General features: G+C 38.0%; 1 protein-coding gene across 4 annotated transcripts in view; it reads right to left on the reverse strand.

Moving 5' to 3' along the window:
- Positions 1-19,144, reverse strand: part of LOC111864359 — a 27,222-nt gene extending 8,078 nt beyond the window's left edge. Inside the window, exons 1-7 of one of the 4 annotated variants that reach the window (XM_023851562.2) lie at positions 19,056-19,144; positions 15,295-15,447; positions 13,470-13,601; positions 12,356-12,586; positions 6,516-6,712; positions 3,581-5,017; positions 414-655 (exon numbers count right to left, since the gene is read on the reverse strand). In XM_023851562.2, the coding sequence (XP_023707330.1) occupies positions 414-655; positions 3,581-5,017; positions 6,516-6,712; positions 12,356-12,586; positions 13,470-13,601; positions 15,295-15,447 (2,392 nt within the window). In that variant the 5' untranslated portion in view covers positions 19,056-19,144. Of the gene's footprint in view, positions 1-413; positions 656-3,580; positions 5,018-6,515; positions 6,713-12,355; positions 12,587-13,469; positions 13,602-15,294; positions 15,448-15,637; positions 15,858-17,252; positions 17,469-17,499; positions 17,519-19,055 lie in introns of those variants that run through there. The other 3 variants (XM_033751403.1, XM_023851565.2, XM_033751402.1) reach the window with 3 other exon arrangements.
- Between the last annotated feature and the right edge of the window lie 70 nt (positions 19,145-19,214).

Below are 19,214 nucleotides of genomic sequence, written 5' to 3' on the forward strand. Positions count from 1 at the left end.
CCCCCCCACACACACAGACATATTAAGTTCAGCAGGAACATTGTAATAGGCTAATTTTTATAACGTTTATAGGAGGAGGTTGATGTCTGATGTAACAAAATTTGAACATGCATAGTGTTTGAATTTTGCGAACAATCTGTATCTGTTTCTGCCACTGCGTGAAGAAAATTGAGCTCAACTCTTTCTAATGGACCAAACTGTTTAGGTACCTTCCCACCTCTTCATCTAAGGTTGAAAACAGACGAAACTTCCTAAATATTGCAAGTTGTTCAGAACAATAAGTTGACCAAAACCAAGAAATCAAGTGATGATGAAGACAAAAGATATGGCAACACAAAATCCGGATAAAGTGGTCTTTCAAACAATTCATAAGACTTATGGTAAGATATTCTTGTTATTTAACAAAAACATACCAATCCAATAGCCATCTTCTTCTGGTACTCTACTGACAGCCCCAACTATTATACAGATGAGACCACTTATGAGCAGGAAACTAGCCATGGGTATTCGACGTCCAAATCGTGACAATATGATGTATGCCAAAACATAAGATAAGACTTCTACAACGGCACCCAACAAAAAATTCAAATGTCGTTCACCACTCAGATCAGGGAGATGAAACATGATGCCATAGTACAATAATGAGACACTAAACCTGCAACAAGGCAAGATCACAGATCAGTAACAAAGGTCTTTGGACAGGAACAGAGAAAAGAGAAAAATAACTAGCATATGATCCTTCAAAGTTAATAGGAATGAAACTATTATATTGAGTCACCCATCTATGCCTTTCTCTTCTTCCTTCCTTTCCCATCCCTTGTGTTTGTCTTATCATCAGTTCCCTTCCTCTTCCTCCATTCCTCTCCTTTATGTCACCCAATGATTACCACCATCTGTCAGAATTTAAGCATAACTGTGTCAGCCTATTAGATTATTTACATATTTTAATTTGACTTTCCCTTGCATCCCAGCAATGGCACTATAGCTGAGTGTGAGAGGAGTAGCCAATTACATACTGCATCTTTACAAAATAATACTCTGACAGATGTGAAATCTGGGGTAATTTATCTAACAGCAGAAAGATATTTGTATTACATAAGAAAACTGTTTGAATCATGGTGGATATCAAAACTAGAAATTTATATAGGGGTCTATTTAAGAGATCAGAGATCTCACCCCTTCTGCATGAATACATATTTCCATTAACAGACATCCCTGTAATCATTTTTTTTTATTGGTTGCATCCTGTTATGTGTCTCAGACAATATATAATATGTAGGAACTATGCTACCGTCAAGACAACAAATATTTCAGTATTACATTTAGATCTTTTATTTACTGCGACATGTTTCGATGATGCATGACCATCATCAGGCAGGAATATGTAGTTACTGAGATACTGATACAGATCCTTATCGGTGCAACGCGTCGTATTAAATATAAACATAAAAACTTTGCCTCACATTAGTGTATAGTTACAAATAAGAAATACATGATTAAAAATAAAAAATAAAAAAGAAAAGATAAAATAAAGGTTTACTATATATAAAATGTTGAAATATTATTAAAAAATATTAAAGGTATGTTAGAAGTATATAATAGGTATTAACAACTATATGTAGGGTTAGGGATCTATATGCCAAATATTTTTTTTTTATTTTAAGGGATATCCTGCTACAGTGTAGAATTGGGCCTGTATGTTGCATAGGTCTTGTTGGAGAAATTCTACGTAATAAGCTGGTATATGAGGCCCAAAGACAAGTTTTCAATGATGTACACATTGCAAGTTTTATAAACAGGATACATAGCATGGGAATACCATACCAAATACCCACAAAGCATTAAACTTGTAATATTCATTCTAACATCAATAAACATTTCTTATAATTATATGTGGTTGTCTCTTCAAACATCAACATCCCACAGGGCCAAGAGGTGAGCTTTGAGGTTCTCACAACTTGGTTATGAAGAGCTTTATCTTCTTGGATATAACACCACGTAGTATGTTGAATGCTACCTTCTTCATGCTGGTTTGTTGGCTTGCTTATTCTTCAACCCTGAAGATGTAGGCGATGTGTTCCCCGAAAATATTGGTTGACTTTCAGTGGAATATACGGCGTCATATCCCCAAAGATAATATTATATTTAAGCATCCTGTTGCACTCTACACGATAAATGATACAAACTCCGTCCCAAGTGCAAACAATATATATTATATGTCTTTGATCTTGTTCTCTTCTACACTACATGTTTCGGCCTCTAACGGCCATCATCAGGTGTATACTCTTATGTTGCTGCCACACTGAACCCAGTCTAAAATTTAACATTTAAAAAACACATTGTTATTTTCTTCGTTATTATCAACATCTACCTCGTTGATATCTGTCTGGTATGTAGATTATTTTGCACATGTCAATTTTGATTTTCCTGTAGTAGCACTATAAAATCTTTAGTTATAATTTTAAAATCCTATAAAATTTTCTCTAAATTTAAAATTTAAAATTTAAAATTGTTAGGGTTACTCGCCCTATGTCTAAAGTGCTGCAGCGGCTAGTTCTTGTTTCCACACTGTACAGGTGTTATTCTGTGTAGTCTTCCTGTGTGTGTGCCGCTGCTTGTCTTTACTACTTTAAATTTAAAATTTAGAGAAGATTTTATAGGATTTTAAAATTATAACTAAAGATTTTATAGTGCTACTATAGGAAAATCAAAATTGACGTGTGCAAAATAATCTACATACCAGACAGATATCAACGAGGTAGATGTTGATAATAACGAAGAAAATAACAATGTGTTTTTTAAATGTTAAATTTTAGACTGGGTTCAGTGTGGCAGCAACGTAAGAGTATACACCTGATGATGGCCGTTAGAGGCCGAAACATGTAGTGTAGAAGAGAACAAGATCAAAGACATATAATATATATTGTTTGCACTTGGGACGGAGTTTGTATCATTTACCCAAAGATAAATCTCTTACATTTTTTCTTATTTGTTATTAGTTTTCAGCATGTAAATGTATCCCATCCTAAGCCCTTCTATTCCATTTCTCCCACCCTCCCTCTCTTCTTGAAGCATTTCGTAAATTTTCTTTCCAAATATATGGTTACCCTGCTCTTAAGTGTCATGAACTGCAATGTTATATATTGATGTTTATGTTGATAATATTTTCAACATAAACATCAATGTATTTGACTCAGAGACATGCAGTTATCCATATGCTATTAAAACTGAAGTATGCACTTCTTTAAATGTAAATTTGACAGGCCTTTCCTAAAAAGTATTAGAAAATATACAAATTTAAGAAATTTGGATAATAGTGCTTTGCATGTAATACTGGTCAGTACATTTAGAGTACTGGAAAAAGTACATCACCAAAGCACACAGCATAAGCCTTCCAAAGTTGTGATGAAAGCAGACCACAAATGTTTCCCCTGCTATACATGCAACATTTCATGAAATAAATCTGCAGAATTATGGAGACTCCTTCTTAACCGTTCTTAACAGTGTTAAGAAGAAACCAGTATTCAACTAACCAGTCAGCTGTAAACATACTACTGTACTTCGTAAAATGTCAACTTACCACACAAATACCATTGTTAGATGGTATTTTCGAAGAACGGCATTTCTGAATAGCTCAATGAAACCAGTTCTTTTTGTTGCTGAATCCAGGATCTTGGGTACAGTCACAGTTCTGTGTTCTATGCTCTCACATATCTTAGCCATGTTATTCCAGATTGCTCCATCATCATGGCTCATATCTTTACCACTTGAATTCTCTATCAGTGCTCTATCACACACAGTGTCACTGGTAGTTCCACTGTCTTCTGTCACAGTACTATTTATTTTCACTATCTTATTTTTGCAGACCATCCCATATTCTTCCTCTAATGCTAGTTTTCTGTATGTGATCCCTACTGGATCAGAACCCACCTTTTTATCATCTGATGTAAATGTTTTTCCTATGCTTATCCCTTCATTTCTGCCATCCTGAGTTATAGTGTTATCAGTTATAACAGACATACTTTGCACACCTGTAGCTGATTCATTATTACTTTTAAGATCTTGTGCAGTTTTTGTCCATATATAATTCAGTCCATCACTTTCACTCCTACTCATACTTCTGTGAGAATTATATGGATTATATTCACTGCTGCTTTGTGGATCACCAATTTTCTTTCTAATCTCAGAATGACAAGAGCAACCAATAGTATCTACAGACATATCATTATTAGAATTTATTCTGTTTAATGAATATCCTTGCAGCATCCCCCTGCATTCTTTGCACAATAATTCCATTTTAAATTCTCCATCAAAATTACTTTTCATCATGCTATTGCTTTGACTATTGGTATGCACTAGAGTAACATCAGCCATTTCTTCACCATTGATCAGCTTTTCCTCTTTCTTTTTGTCCTCTCCATGTATTCCATCTATATTTTTCTTATATTCATACATCATAGTAGAATGCAATAAATAGCTGTCTTCTATCATGCTGCCATCAGAAGCCTCTGAATAATAAATAATCTGTGACTTGTTGGAATCACCATCATTGTGTTTACACAGATTACTGTAACTACTGTTTTCTACACTGCTTATGTGATTTGGCACTATTCCTGAATGTTCAGTGCCAACTGATAAGTCATCACACAACCCTGAACAATCTTTCAGTTTATCTTTCACTATCTCTTGCTTCATTATCCCCTTGCAAGCTCTCCCTTGATTAGCTGGCAATTTGATCCCAGTGTTTACATAATCAAAGAGAGCCCTGTCAACAGGAATGTTACTGGTTTCAACCTCTATTATATCATTATTTACAGTCAGCTGGTTTCTAGTGATTTTATTTTCATATGAATGGCCACTATCACATTCAGCACATTTTAATTCCTCAGTTATCATTTTGACAGAATCTTTGTCATTTGATACATCTGTTTCGTTACATGGTAAAAGTCTCTTCCTTGTTTTCTGTGCATCTGCTCTGCCATGGACAGCCAACCATCGTGCAGACTCAGGAACCAAGCTGCAAGGCATGAGAAAAAAGAGTATCTGTTTAATATTTTAGCTCATACTGATTGAGTGTAAAAGCAATTGAAATACACTTTGAAGAGAGCAAATGTAGAATACTTGCATGGAAAATTAGCCATGATTTTAACCATTTAGTAAGCCACATGCAGTAAAATAACCATTACTATTTCTTTGAGGGGCCATGAATTCAAATATTAAAGTGAGTAAATGAAGGAAATATCCTGTGAGTAAGAAGACTAGGACTATAGAAATCTGATATTAAATGAAGGGCAGGACTAAACTTGGGAATACTGGATGGAGCATTCTCACGATACAGAAAATAAATATGAACATAATGTGCATATACTATAATAAATATTAAGAGAAGAACATAAGCTGAGGGTGTTTAAAAGAGGGTATAGAGGAGAGTATTTAAATCTATATAAGGTAAAGTTGTCCCTGTGCTTAACTAATTAAGCACCGTGAAGACATAGAGGGGAGTGGATGTATAGATCTACATTTTCTTGACCTCAGCACTAGTTGGAAGTGAGTGGTCAACTTCATGCACTTGCCGTTTTAGTGCCGGGAAAGAATTCCCGGTACCCATTTGATAGGAGATTGGGTGGGCCCCAGAGCCGGTCTGGATGACATGGAAAAGAGAAAATTCTTGACCTTATTGGGACTCAAACGTCGAGCCCTCAGTCGTCCAACCTGTAGCCAGTTCCTATACCGACTGTGCTATCCCAGCTCCATTCAGATCTATATACAAAGAAGTAAAATGAGGATAACTGCTCTTTCAAAAATATTATTAGGGTAACCGAATCAAGGAGGATGAGATGGACAAAATATATAGAGTGCAAAAGAGAGATGACAAATATATACAAAATTTTAGACAGGAACCCTGAAAGGAAAAGACCACTTGGGAGTCCTAGGCATAGATATGAGGATAATATTAAAAATTATCTTGAAGGACTAAGGTATGAGAATATGAGCTGGATTCTTCTCACTTATGACATGGATCAAAGGTGAGCTGTTGTGAACATAGTAACAAACCTTCAAGTTCCATAAAAATTGGGGGATTTCTTGACTAAACTGAGTGTTTATTAACTTTGCAAGAGAGACTGTTAGTTAACCACGCTGTGTGATGCCTCAGTCTGGATGTTAAGATTTACTGCAGAAATTGTTTCTGGGTGTTGTTTAATGCTTCACATGTAGCCACAGTAAAATCTGTTATGATGCTATTTGTTACATTTCTTAAAGAAGACAAATATTTGGATGTAGGTTTTAGATGTTGGCGGATCAAGAATGGTGTCTGAGAAAGGAAAACTGTTCTAAAATTACGTTTCTTTAGGATAAATTTCATTGCCTTTGACAATACTACCACATGTTATGATAATTAACATATCTATTTCATAGTTTGGTGGGCCCAGATTTCACTTTAAGCTTAGAGACTGGCTATCATAATTAAGGTTTCTAACATTGCTCCATATGAGCTTTCAACACAAAGTACCTACCAAACATACAGCAAAGTTGCTGCTGTAGGTATGGAAAGTACCAATTCCAGTGGGCGCCAATTAGGTATGTAATATGATGCTCCAGCGAGGTAAACTAGTCCAAATGCCCAGTATAACTCCAGTACAACACCAACTGCCGTACGAAACCGCCGAGGAAATGTTTCTACCAAAAGAGTGAACGTTGTGCCCTGTAAACCCTATTGAAGAAGTTAGAGTTATTTTCGTGCAAACAAAAATTATTACAGAAAAGGTAATTACATAATAATATAAAATCAATTAATATTATCCACAATAACTTCATGGTGTTGCAAGTAAAACAGATTTCAGCTTCCTATATAGGAAGAAAATCATCAAACTTATAATAATTCATTACATGTAGAAGTGGGTTTAGTTCTTGCCTATTTTTTTTGTCTATCTTCCTAGTCTAAAGGTGAGATTAGAGCATCAATGTATACATTGAACAAAGACTGAATTAATCTGAGTGCTGTGGCACAGCTGCTCCTCAGTTTTGGTTTTTTATATTGTCAGGTGTATGAGTGTCTATAGGCAGGGTTTGGGCTGGTAATCAGAATTACTGAGCACTTACAAATCCTAACTATGAGTAACAATAGGGATATCACTAATTCACACACTCTGCAGTTCACTAGAGCATGTACTAAGTCTTCTCAGTCTGCTGTGTCTTCACCAGTACCTGGTGACGGATCTCAACAATGTCCTCCATTTCCATATCCACGTTCATATTGGCAACTGTCACACAACTAACACATTGCCAGATTCAGAGATAAAGTTACTTTATAACTGGAATTTTTCTGCCAGTCAGTTCATCTTGGTGCCAAGCTTTTGAGGTTCATGACCAGATATATATATATTGCAACCAAAGCCTTGCAGTCATAGTCCTTATGTAACATCCTCTCTCATGAGAGGATGGGTTTGTCTCTTATGAATAGGGTTCGCTTTGTCACATGTAAGTATCACATATATAGCATAGGTCAATATGGTTATGGGGAAAGCCTTTTCTTCGTGGGAAGCAGTCATTCAGATAAAAGTGATAATTTGGAACAAAAACTCCTCACGGGATTTGGGACATGTCTCTGAGGGTAAAGCCACATGCATATTTAAGTCTTGCAGCTGCTTACTGAACTCATAGTGCCACCTCCAAATAGCATTTTGCATTACATGTTATGACTTTGAGTGGCCTATGAACTCTTAACAGCCATTTTGTTTCATTAAGTTAAGTACTATTTTTGTAATGATCATTATTTTGTCTTCTTCTAACACAGCTTCACTGAGCTCTGTCATGATCTGTTACACTACAGTGAAAATTTTTAGCATGCCATTGGTGATCGAACTGGGAGCCTGTACTGACAGACCTGTTCTCTGAATTTCCTGTTGTAACAGTGTTGCTGCTGCATGGGGAGATGCAAACTGTTCTCACATGTCTGTGGTGCCTGTGGTTGCTGGTGTTGTGTGTCTTGACACAGTATGGCTGTGTAGGACTGCTCTGGTGAGAGAAACATCCTCCCAAATGATCCCTTGAGAGCTCGTATTTTATTTGAATTTCTTTCATGTGGTTGAAGCCTTGATATGTCGCTGGATGAGAGTTCTCTCCTTCCACTAAGGTGCAATTGCAGCAGCTTGGAATAGATTCTGTATTTGTCTTTTCTGGGCATTCCCTGTGCAGGTGGTCACCACCGCACCATGAACATTGGGAGGGTTTCTTGCACTTGACCCAGACATGGTCAAGGTTTCGACAGTTGTAGCACTGCGTAAGGCCAGCCTAAACTCTATATAACTCTACCTTGATGATAACATGGTTGAGGCTATTCAGCTTGAATTTAAATTTTATGTTTCTTGTTAAAGTAACAAGGAATAGAGGGCAAAACACCACAGGAGTTTTTCCATTGGGTGCTGCTCAAGTGGCCGTCATTTGCCTCAAGTTGATGATGTGGTAGCCTAAGTCCTCAAGGCTGTTGGAAATATCTTCCGCTGGCGTGTCTGAGGGAAGGTGACAGATTACTGCCTTGATAGATTTTTAGAATTTTGGAAGAAGTTAAAATGGTGGAGATTATTTTTCTCATGGTAGGATTTCATGGTTGAATAGTCTGCCATTTCTTTTGTTATTATACAGGTTCCATTTTGTTTATTTTGGAAGTCATAATCTCCTTTGATGTGATCCCTTAAGTCACTTTGGAGTTGAATGAGTTTTGTGGTAGAAATCATCACTATTAATGGTGGCCTACCTGGTTTTCTGGCAGCCTCCTGCTTCGGCAGTCTGTTCTCTGCTTCAGTAGTCTCTGTATCCATGTTCAGTAGTTCTGAGAGGTGTGACAAAGTTGCAAGTTAACAATGCATTTTGAGGCAGCTTGACAGCTGCAGATATTGGGACCGGTTTAGTCAATTTATTGGCTGTCTTCAAAGTATTATTAGAGACATGCCCCTTGTGTCTCTTTACTTCCTGGAAGCCGTCATCCTAGGCCGTTGATTCCACTGAGTTTTTGTTCATTGCCCACCATGTCCTGCCTGTACTTTCATCTTCAGGAAGGCCTTCAGTTCATTCAGGGTTACTACATACATGTGTAAATAGCGCTGAAAGGAGGCTTCCCATCTAGAACATTACAGAAGTGCTTTATTCTCATCTGTGCTATTCACAGTGAAGGTCCATTCAGAACTTTCCCCCATTTTAGTTGGTGTGCATCAGACAAGGTTCTCAGTGTCACTGAGTGCTTAATACACCTATAGCACTACAGATACTGCTTCTGGGTGTTTGTTCATGAGAGCATGACATTCAGTTTTCAGCAATGTTAATTTCTGTGGTCAGTATTTCTGGAATCCCAGTATTTGGACTTCCGCAACCTTGGCATACACTAAAGTTCACCAGGCTGCTCGTTTTTCTCACTAGCTGTCACTAACTGCAACGGCCCAACTTCTCTCATCCTAGCTCCAAAATCCTTCCACTCTCCTCTCACTCTGACTCCAATCCGCCTATATCACTGGCTGACTGACTGCCCCAACTGTCCTGCTTATAACATCATTGTTGCTGTATCCAATTGTTGCCATGCAAACATGCTTGTTTGTGAAGCTGTTACTGAGTAACAGCTGAAGTACTTTTTGTTATCTTTCTGTAGTTGCCCAGCAACAAGTCTATATGCCAAATTTTATAATAGAATTAGATATGTTCATCTCTTATTTCACTTCCAAATATTCATATTCATATATATTACAAGCCTGTGTGTATGTCCCTCAACAACCTGAATATGACACTGCAATGAACAGAAAACACATGGGCAGGATGTGATTACAGTCTCTTTCAAGGAATTCTCCTGCCATTCACCAACCTATTCAGCTAATACAATCAGTCTTTGACAATGGAAAACTCTCTGTGTTAAAGACAAAACTCATTTCTCCCTTATCACAAGAACCTTTAAAACTCTAGATTAATCTCATGTTTTAAAATTTCACATTAATGTATCAGATGATAAGGTTGTGGGATTGTCGATGTTCTAAAAGACAACCACGTAACAATCGTATATATTAAACTGTATAAACTGAATGTACAGAATAGCTGCAAAGCTATGTAGAATGTCAAAAGTTGGCTGGCCCTGAAAACAACAGTTCGTTCCACCGTGAGCGATTTTTTTAAAAAAAAGTATTGTAACTCATTCTCGTCACCCTTTACAATTTTCAAGCACTGTGTCAAGTACCCAGCCTAATGTAGAAACACATGTAAGTACTATCATTTTTACAGTATCAGCATATTCATACAATTGAATTTATTTTTCAAAGGATGGAAATTATATAAAAGATATGGATGACATACAATTACAGAATTATACAGAACATATAGAAGATAATTGGGCAGGGTGTATATGATGTGTACTGTCTGTTACCTTCACTGCAAGTCTGGATACCCTGATCTATCTGTGGCCATTTTTTTTTTGTTTTCTTAACAAGTTCAGAAATTACATAGCCAGCTGAGAGATGGTATGTTGAAATGAATGGTAAGTACAAAGGGTGTAAGAGACTAAGACTTTGGCCTATTTTTAGATACTATTCCAGTATTCTCTGAGAGAAAGTGAAGAAATTTGTTTAAAGACTGAACCAGAATAGCTAGTTTCTTACTGAGCTTCAAATTAGGAAATCCTAAATGTACATCAGACATGTTTTGACTAAGCTAACTCTTCCAGTCATGGACATCTGAGAATAGATATTTTCTTTAAATGTAAGACACCTTGAAAATAAATTCATTTCCTTTCACTGAATGAAGGACAGAATAATTAATTCAGTCTTAAATTTATCAACAATTATTGATCAAATGTATCAGCTACTAGTTAGTTAGTTATTGGAAAGGGTGGGTTTCCTCATGCACTTAGACCAGTACTGGTCCATTGTGCTTCCCTCTATGATATTCTACCAGTCTCTATACCCTACTGATACTGGTGCTTACCATCAGTCCCGACCAAGCCAGCGAGTTCGGCCTCTACTGGCTTAGCGGTATCTATAATGCTTCCCCCATCTATCAGAGGCGTTGGAGACTACTGTTGGGCGGGAAATGTCCTTGAATTTTGCTCAGTGACCTCCTTAGGAGATATGAGGTTCTTTTACGTGCCGTAAAGCTACGACACGGGACCCACGGCTTAAAGTCCCTCCCGGAGGACTTGTTCCCTGAATTTTTCCGCCCTTAAAAATTCCACGACCTCCGCCGGGTTTGAACCCGCGTACTACGAGTCATGAGGTGGGAACGTTACCTCTAGACTACGGAGGCTGCTTATCAGCTACTAACACTACTTAATATAAAATTTGTTGTTGATAATAAGCAAAACACGGCAGAACAAAAGCCAGGATAAGAGGGAACAAAAATAATCTACTCCACTACCATGTGCATTGATTAGGTACAAGTAAAAAGTACGTTGTGCACCAATGAATCATTGCATCAGTGTGTGTTGGTTACAGAATTATTTTTAAAAACCCTTTCTCTACAAGGCAAATTATAAACTAAGCCTTAAAAGAGTGAAAGGATGACTTAAAGGACTGATGACACATACAAAATTAAAAAATTTTCCTGTATATGTACAAAATACACATGCAGCCCCTACCTAATGTACTTAAATAATAGTAAATTATATTTTGTTTTGAAGGATATCATCATTAATGAATACATGATAACAGTATCACTTCAAAAACATGGGAGGAGTCAAGGCAGTGTCTGAATGAAAAATTCACAGGCTTGGAACTACTGATAGATCAGTCAGTGATCTGTATATCAATAAATAGATGGGGTAAAGGAACATTATATTTCATTGGCCACTGGGCTGAGATGGGTGTGTTTCAGATTGGTTAACTGCAATACTCTGATGGTACTGTAAAGTAATAAAGTAATAAAGTAAAAATAAAAGTAACGCCAATGCTATCCTTGTAACAGGCCGTTACAACACATAGGGTTGTGAGATGTTGAGGGTCCCACATTGTCTAGACAATCGGCTCAAAGATGGCGGTAAGGTTGTCAGCGTTACGCGCCGGCCGCGCTTTACTCCCCAGGAAAATTATTTAATTAATTCCTGGTACACATTTCTGTTAGAGGCTGAGTCGACCTCAGGACCATAGTGCGGCTGGAAGGATTAGGTCAACTGAAAAAAATCCAATGACCTCATCGCGACTTGAACCCATGACCTTCTGGCTTGTAGTATAGTGCCTCAACCAATAAAGAAATAAAGTAGTTTTAATTATGAGTGAAAAAAATGAACTCCACATTAAGGCAGCTAAACTGAGTATTGTTTTGTGATGGTTTATATGAAATGATCTTACAACTGTAAAAGACACTCACCTCCATTCTGATTACTTGCCTGTACAAAGAATCCTTGAATGAAACGAATAGTCATGAAACCTTCAAGAGTTTGCATAAAAAACAAACTGACACCCAGAAGCCCCTGAACATAAAGACAGACGAGAACAACTGGTCGCCTACCATAATGGTCAGCCAAGAGACCACATGTAATTGCCCCTATTGTTACTCCACAGAAGTATAAAGTGGCTAACAAGGGCCGTAGGAAACGACGTTCACATACCAACTGCCACTGAGGAAAAAGAAAATATATTACTATTTACTATTGTGTATCTGGAAGGTACTTGGTAGGATTTGTGAATAACCAATGGGAAAGTATGTGGATGGAACCAATCATGGCCTAATCTGAGGTATTAACCTGACATTTGCCTGTATGGACAAAGAATCATCATGGTAAATGCCGGTCAGGATAGCCAGCCACTGAGCTGATATCTGAACCTGGGACCTCCTGAATACAAAGCAGGAGTGCTACCTACTAAACTGTGGTGTTCATTCTGATAACTATGGCATTTATTTCCTTCAGTGAAAAAAATTTAAAACTGTAAACAAGATGTGTGATGATTATGCTCTTCAAGGAAGAGACACTGTGTAATGTGGTAAATGTTTACAGATATTCCAGGGGACTGCACCGCCCCCATCTTCAGGATAGTTTTAACACCACATAAACATCTACCAGGCTACACAGTATCATATCCCAGAAGACAGTCACAGCCATGAAAACCTCAAATATCACAAGGTTATGTGGCATTCTTTAAAATTTCCTATCTTGGTCATAAGTTGCATTTATTTGACAAGGAAGTGTTTCTAATGTATTTTAACATGTACAATGAACATGACAAAACTTGTATAAAATATTTTTACCCACCTGTGCCATTCACTGATTAGTGATTTAAATGTCTGTAACATTTGTATGTACTACATTCTTTAAAATTGAAGTCCATTCCACAGTGACAAAATGAAAGGTAGATGTTAAGCATTAAGAAGCATTGTAACTATTCTGAATATAAGAGTATGTCATGTGATGAGAATGAAGTCACATGACCCAGAATTAAGTTACTGCATGATGCATAGGTCACCTACTCCTTAAATTGTTAGTGTACATTAGTTTTATTCACCTCAGTAACAACTGTCCAGTCACCACGATTAGATTTAAACTGGTAACCCCGTGGACAGCTTGGTTCAGTTTGCATAACAGATGAATTGAGCACGTTCACACATCCTTCAGTTGCTGCACTCGCATTGTCATTCTGTGTGAATAATGGATAATTCAAGGCACAGTTCACAGTGATTACAAGATAAAAACTGAAATTGTGAACAGATCAATAATACAAAAGTAAAACATGTTAAGTACTATTTAATGGTTAATAAGTCATTAACTTCCTCATTGCCTTGTACTGGAAGACAGTAATGTATAAAGTATGTGATTAGCATTATAGCATTATATAGTGGTTCTTAACTACTCTTAAATTTTGCTGCATCAGATTCTTAAAAAAATAGAAAACATGAAGAAGGAGTTTCAAGTTTAAATACAGATGCCATTTATGTTAAATATGTCATTTATAAAACAAAGATTCAAACATCCACATATTCATAACTTTCCACTCATGAACAATATTGTATACATAATGTATAGGTGTTTCTTAATCTACCTCCATATGAAAGTTCACATGCCAAGCTCCAGTTGTTCATTAGTTGCCACAGTCTATCCGAATGCTGAACAAAATTATTGCAGGCTGCTTTGTTACAAGGTATTTTGCTATATACAAAAAACTTAAAACAACTTAAGTTTCATAATTCTAGAGAATCTGTTACCATACATAATTTTAGAACACTAGATTAAATATTGTCAGTGTCGCATCCACCTTGTTATTATTACTGGCTACTGGAAATTAACAGTGTAATGTTGGAGTCACTTCTAATAGCATAACATTCATACTAAATTTCCTCAAAATCGATAAACTTGTTCAAAAGTTGAAAGGGGGAACACAAGCACACATAATATAGTGATCTCATAAACCTCTTTCTTTCCTTGAGAAAGGAAAGTAGCCTTAAAACAGTAAGGATGTATATGATATCATATTAATGTAATAATGTTTTATTAAAGAGGATGAATACATTTTATGTATGTTCTGTCATAAATCGGGGTGTGGATTAAACAGACCGAACTCATATATAAATTCAAGAATCAACGTTGTTCAGCAATAACTTCTCAGAGTTACATGACAGTGTGCCATCTTCCTCTCTGGGGCAGTGTCCTTCTTCATAAGCGAAAGAAATTTTTAACCTTTTATGGGAATCAATGGCTCATTATCAGTACCATGTCCATATGAACTTGCTACTGAACCATATCATGAGCAAATTCAGTCTAGTCCATAGCTTCATACTGAATTTTCTTAAGATCCATCTTATTATTATCCTCCCATCTATGTCTAGTCCCCTAACACACTGACATCAGTTCTATGAAAAGCATCAGTAGAAAAAGTCACACCAAGCAGGATGGCACAATAATACATTTGACTCGAATTCAGAAAGTGTCAGGTTCAATTCCCATCAAGGGTCAACTGTCCTTAGTCATTATTTTTATTTACTTGCTTCAGCAAAATGCTATGGTAGTATCTTCATATGTAGGGTCCAGAAAAGACATCGGTAATGACTGTGGCAGCCAGGCAAATGTCCTGCACTGACACTGGTGTCCTTGATGGGGGTCATTGTGTTAAACAAGGTCAATGAGAATTTCCCACTCTTCTCTTTCAAAGTAATTGTACATAATTTTCCAATAACTTTGCTACAAAATCCACATAAGTACACAAATTACCTTACTTACTTACTCATGGAGCTGAGCCCTTCTTGAGGAGCCGCCAATTCCGCAGCTACTCAAGAATTTCCCAGCATTTTATGGAACCCGAAGGTTCATCACCGTGTTCACAAGAGCCAAATTACCTGGCAAAAGTAATTTGGTGTATAGCCTTGGAATGTAGGTAGAGTGTGGTTGATACCAACAATGGCATAATTACAGCCAAGCAGCAACAAGAGCATTATCTGCCACTGCCCAACACGCTCATTCACTGCCACCATCCCTGCTGTTGCAGACATCTGCAACAAAGTACAGAAATTATGAATATCCTGGGAAAAAAAAAAGAAGTAACTTCCCATGTGCCTAGGAAGCACATAATGGACGTGAAGCTCAAAATAAATGCATCCCAGAACTCGAAACTAGATGGAGGTGATTATGTTTACTTCATGCACCATCTTCTTTATCACTCTGAATAGGGACCAGACTCACCTGGACAAAGCAGTTAGAAGGAGAATCTAAATGTCCATACTGTTGATCATAAGTAATCCAATCTGCATCAAGAGTGTGCAACCCTTTCACACATTTAAACTTCTGAAAAAGCGCTGGCATCAGCCCCATTCCCTCATTTTGTAGTAAACATGTAAGCCAAGTGCAGTAACAACAGCTTCAATTACAAGTGCTGGATAGGAGACATGCCACACCCATGACCATCGCCGGGCCTGATAACTCCACTGACAACGTCAGGATGGGGGCGCCCTGACTTTAAGGAGTCGCTCTTAGAACTGACTCTAGGTGGATCGCACTACGACTTTTTGTATTCGACGCAAAAATGGCAGACGAGTACTGTGATATTACGACGCGGTGGTGGAATTGCGGCGCCATGCGCAACGACTAAACACAGAAATGTCGTTATGGCGTCCCGCGCCATGGCCACGATAATTTCTTTAGGCGATGGCCAGCGTAATACCGGTTCGGAGTGGAAAAGTCGTGACTGTGCGGCTGGAGAATTCCGTGGAGGCATCGAACAGTCTAATGGACCAAGTTCGAAGGGTACCCACTGAGGAGCGAACGGGATTAGGACGCTGGTTTAATCTGCAGGAGAAATATCTATGAGAATGGTTGAACATTTCCAGGAATGAAAGCATGCAAATATAGATGTTCCGTCTACAAGACCCTGCCCAGAGGCACATGCTCACTGTCAGAAAGTCGAGTGACCATAAAGTAGCCTGAAGGCACGGATTACTGACCCTGCCGTTACGAATGACAAGCAGCCCTGAGGAAAGTGCAGCTGAATGACGATGTGGGGCTATTCTACATGAAGTGAAGGCTGGAGAGCGTCCCGAATGGAACATCTTCGACCGCAGTTCATCTACAGTAGTTACTGGGCTCAGTGGAATTTTCTGATGACAAGAGACAGCGTGCTAGAGCGTCGCTGGGAGTCAGCCGACCGAGGGTCAAAGGGAGTCCAAAGCAGTCGTAACTCTTTCCCGGAGCAAGGTGAGGGAAATGCTTGAACAGCTCCAAGGAGGTTCTTCGGAAGAACGTTTGGGTAGTAAATAAAACCCCTAGACCAGTTCATAAAATAAATGATCATAAAATGTCACGTGACATCGAGATCATAAAAAAACCAAATATTGATTTAATACTGCCGCCACTTTGTTGTTTCATGTTTTACAAAACAGGACCTAATTAAGAGCTGCATCTTTTTCTGCCTCTATTACTATACATAATTTCAGGATCACAGTTCATTCCTCTTTTTTTCTCTCCCACCTCATAAATTTATCTGCCCGGCATCCTGTTATTATCTGATTAAGAAACTGGAAAGAATGGGGCTTGGGTGGCTTCTAACGGCAAAATTTCCTTACCAAATTTCATGAAAATAGGTCGAATTGTTGAAAAGTTTAAGTAGGGAGACAAACACATAAGTACAGTCAGCAAGGGTATCACATTGGTCTATTTTTGTTTAACGAAAAAAAAACTAGGCTAAGAAAAATATGCCTATGCACAAAAAATGTAAAACTTTCCAAATTTAGAAGTGCGTGATTTGAGGTAGATTACAAAATAGGATATATTCTCGTAATGCCACAAGCGTACAAAGGCTTACCTTCTTGTCAAGGTAACGCTCAGCACGACGTACAAAAGGATCCACTGTTCTCAAATCTGTCAATTGAACTGTTGTACAAACGATACCCGAACTACTAACATGAAAAGCAGGAATGATAAACCAAATGTGTCTGACAACAAGATTACTGGTATCAGAACTCGCTATATTCGTTATACGTGGCCCGGCGACTTAGAATTCTACAGTTTATGTAACTATGACAGCGACATCTGCTGCGTATTGAGCTTACCGTTCATTTAGATGTTGATAAACGCATCACGGTTCTTTTAATTAAGTTCAAAAAATAGGGCAGACAATGTCGATTTGAAAATCCAATGTTAACACCATCCGTTTGGATAGTGATAACGCTGACAGCATGCATTACGTAAGTTTGATAATTATTCAGAGACAGGTCGGATGTGCTTCAAATGTGACGGAGAGAAGTCAGGTCTTCGAATGTAGGTGGAGACACAGTAGTGGAGAAGTGCAAAGCTTTCTGTTGTATCCCAAACTTACGTTCTCAGACCACATCTATCCATCTACCTACCTACCTACCTATCTATCTGTACGTCTGTCCGTATATTTATGTTTCTATCTTTATATCTATACAACTACCTACCTACCTGTCTGTCTATTTATCTATGCCTTACAACCCTTTCTTAATCCTATATACAGGCGATAAGACTCCTTTGGCGGGGGATAAGCCCCTCACAAGGCCGCTACCTACACACAGAACAAGACAAACACAAACTAAACGCACACAGACATCCATGCTCTGAGTGGGATTCTACCCCACGATCCCAGCGTTCAAGCGAGCGAAGACAGTTCATGCCTCAGACGGCGCGGCCACTGTGACCGGTCTCAGACAACATACCGCCAATATTTTAGGTCCTACCTAATCAGTCTGAAACCTTTACAAGCCAGTATGAGTTCTTAGCGGTGGTGAAAAGTTACATTACTGTTTTCCACTGTGTGTGCCGCGGAACATCAATGTCCTGCGACAGTAACAGAGGTGTGCCTCACTACTTACTTATATCCAGTTTTTTACTTTACTAGTGATCCTATTATTGCCGTAATAAATAAATCCATCTTGAGTATTCCTTCTTAAATTTAATATTTTTATGTTCAAATACATTTAAAAATAGTCTTTCATTTTAAATTTTCTTTCCGGGAAGGACCTCCGGGCCCTCCCTTCAGTCTTATTGAGGGGTGCTCCATACCTCCCCCCTCTCCAGGAGCACACGCAGTGCCTACAATTTCAAAACTCTAACAAGGTGTCCCGCAAGTATAACAAGATTAGGAAAATCAGATTTCAGTTGTGGTCTTCTGAGTTATGTCACCGTGGAGTCTGCTGAAGTTTGTGACAGTATTCGTTATCTCCTAAGGACTGGTAACCACTTCCCAGACTACACGGTGTCTTATCCCGGAAGACTGGATTGTAAAAAGGTTGGCACCATTTGAAACTGAAGTTACAGGTATTAATACATTCTGCAGCTTATGTCATATACAATTTCAGTATAGATATTTAACACTGAACATTGAACTATAATAAATTGGCGACCACAAGCGTGGCATGTGTAAACGCTGTGAGGCGACGATAACACAGTTTCTGATGATGAGGACACAGATGGTCTATGAAATGAGAGTAATTCTTAACCAACTGACATGGCTCATAGCCCAAGAAGATTTTATTAATGAGTTGCTAATAAAGTAAATTCATGCTCAGGAAATTACGGAGTCGAATATATTAGTGAGGACAGTAAGGTAAATGTTAATTCGGTTGATAAGAATGGAATGGTTACTTACGTGGACAAGATGAGATGTAGGATTCGACTTGTCGCCGCTTAGAGCTCAGTTTTGGTTGTTGTTTTGCTCCTCAGCGGTGAAGGTGTCAGTTACTCGTTTCCGGTGTAGTTGACTGGTGGTGACCTGTTCTTTGTTTTAAAGATTGTGCAATATAAACCC

This window comes from Cryptotermes secundus, unplaced genomic scaffold, assembly GCF_002891405.2.
Source record: "Cryptotermes secundus unplaced genomic scaffold, Csec_1.0 scaffold312, whole genome shotgun sequence".
Lineage (NCBI taxonomy): Eukaryota > Metazoa > Arthropoda > Insecta > Blattodea > Kalotermitidae > Cryptotermes > Cryptotermes secundus.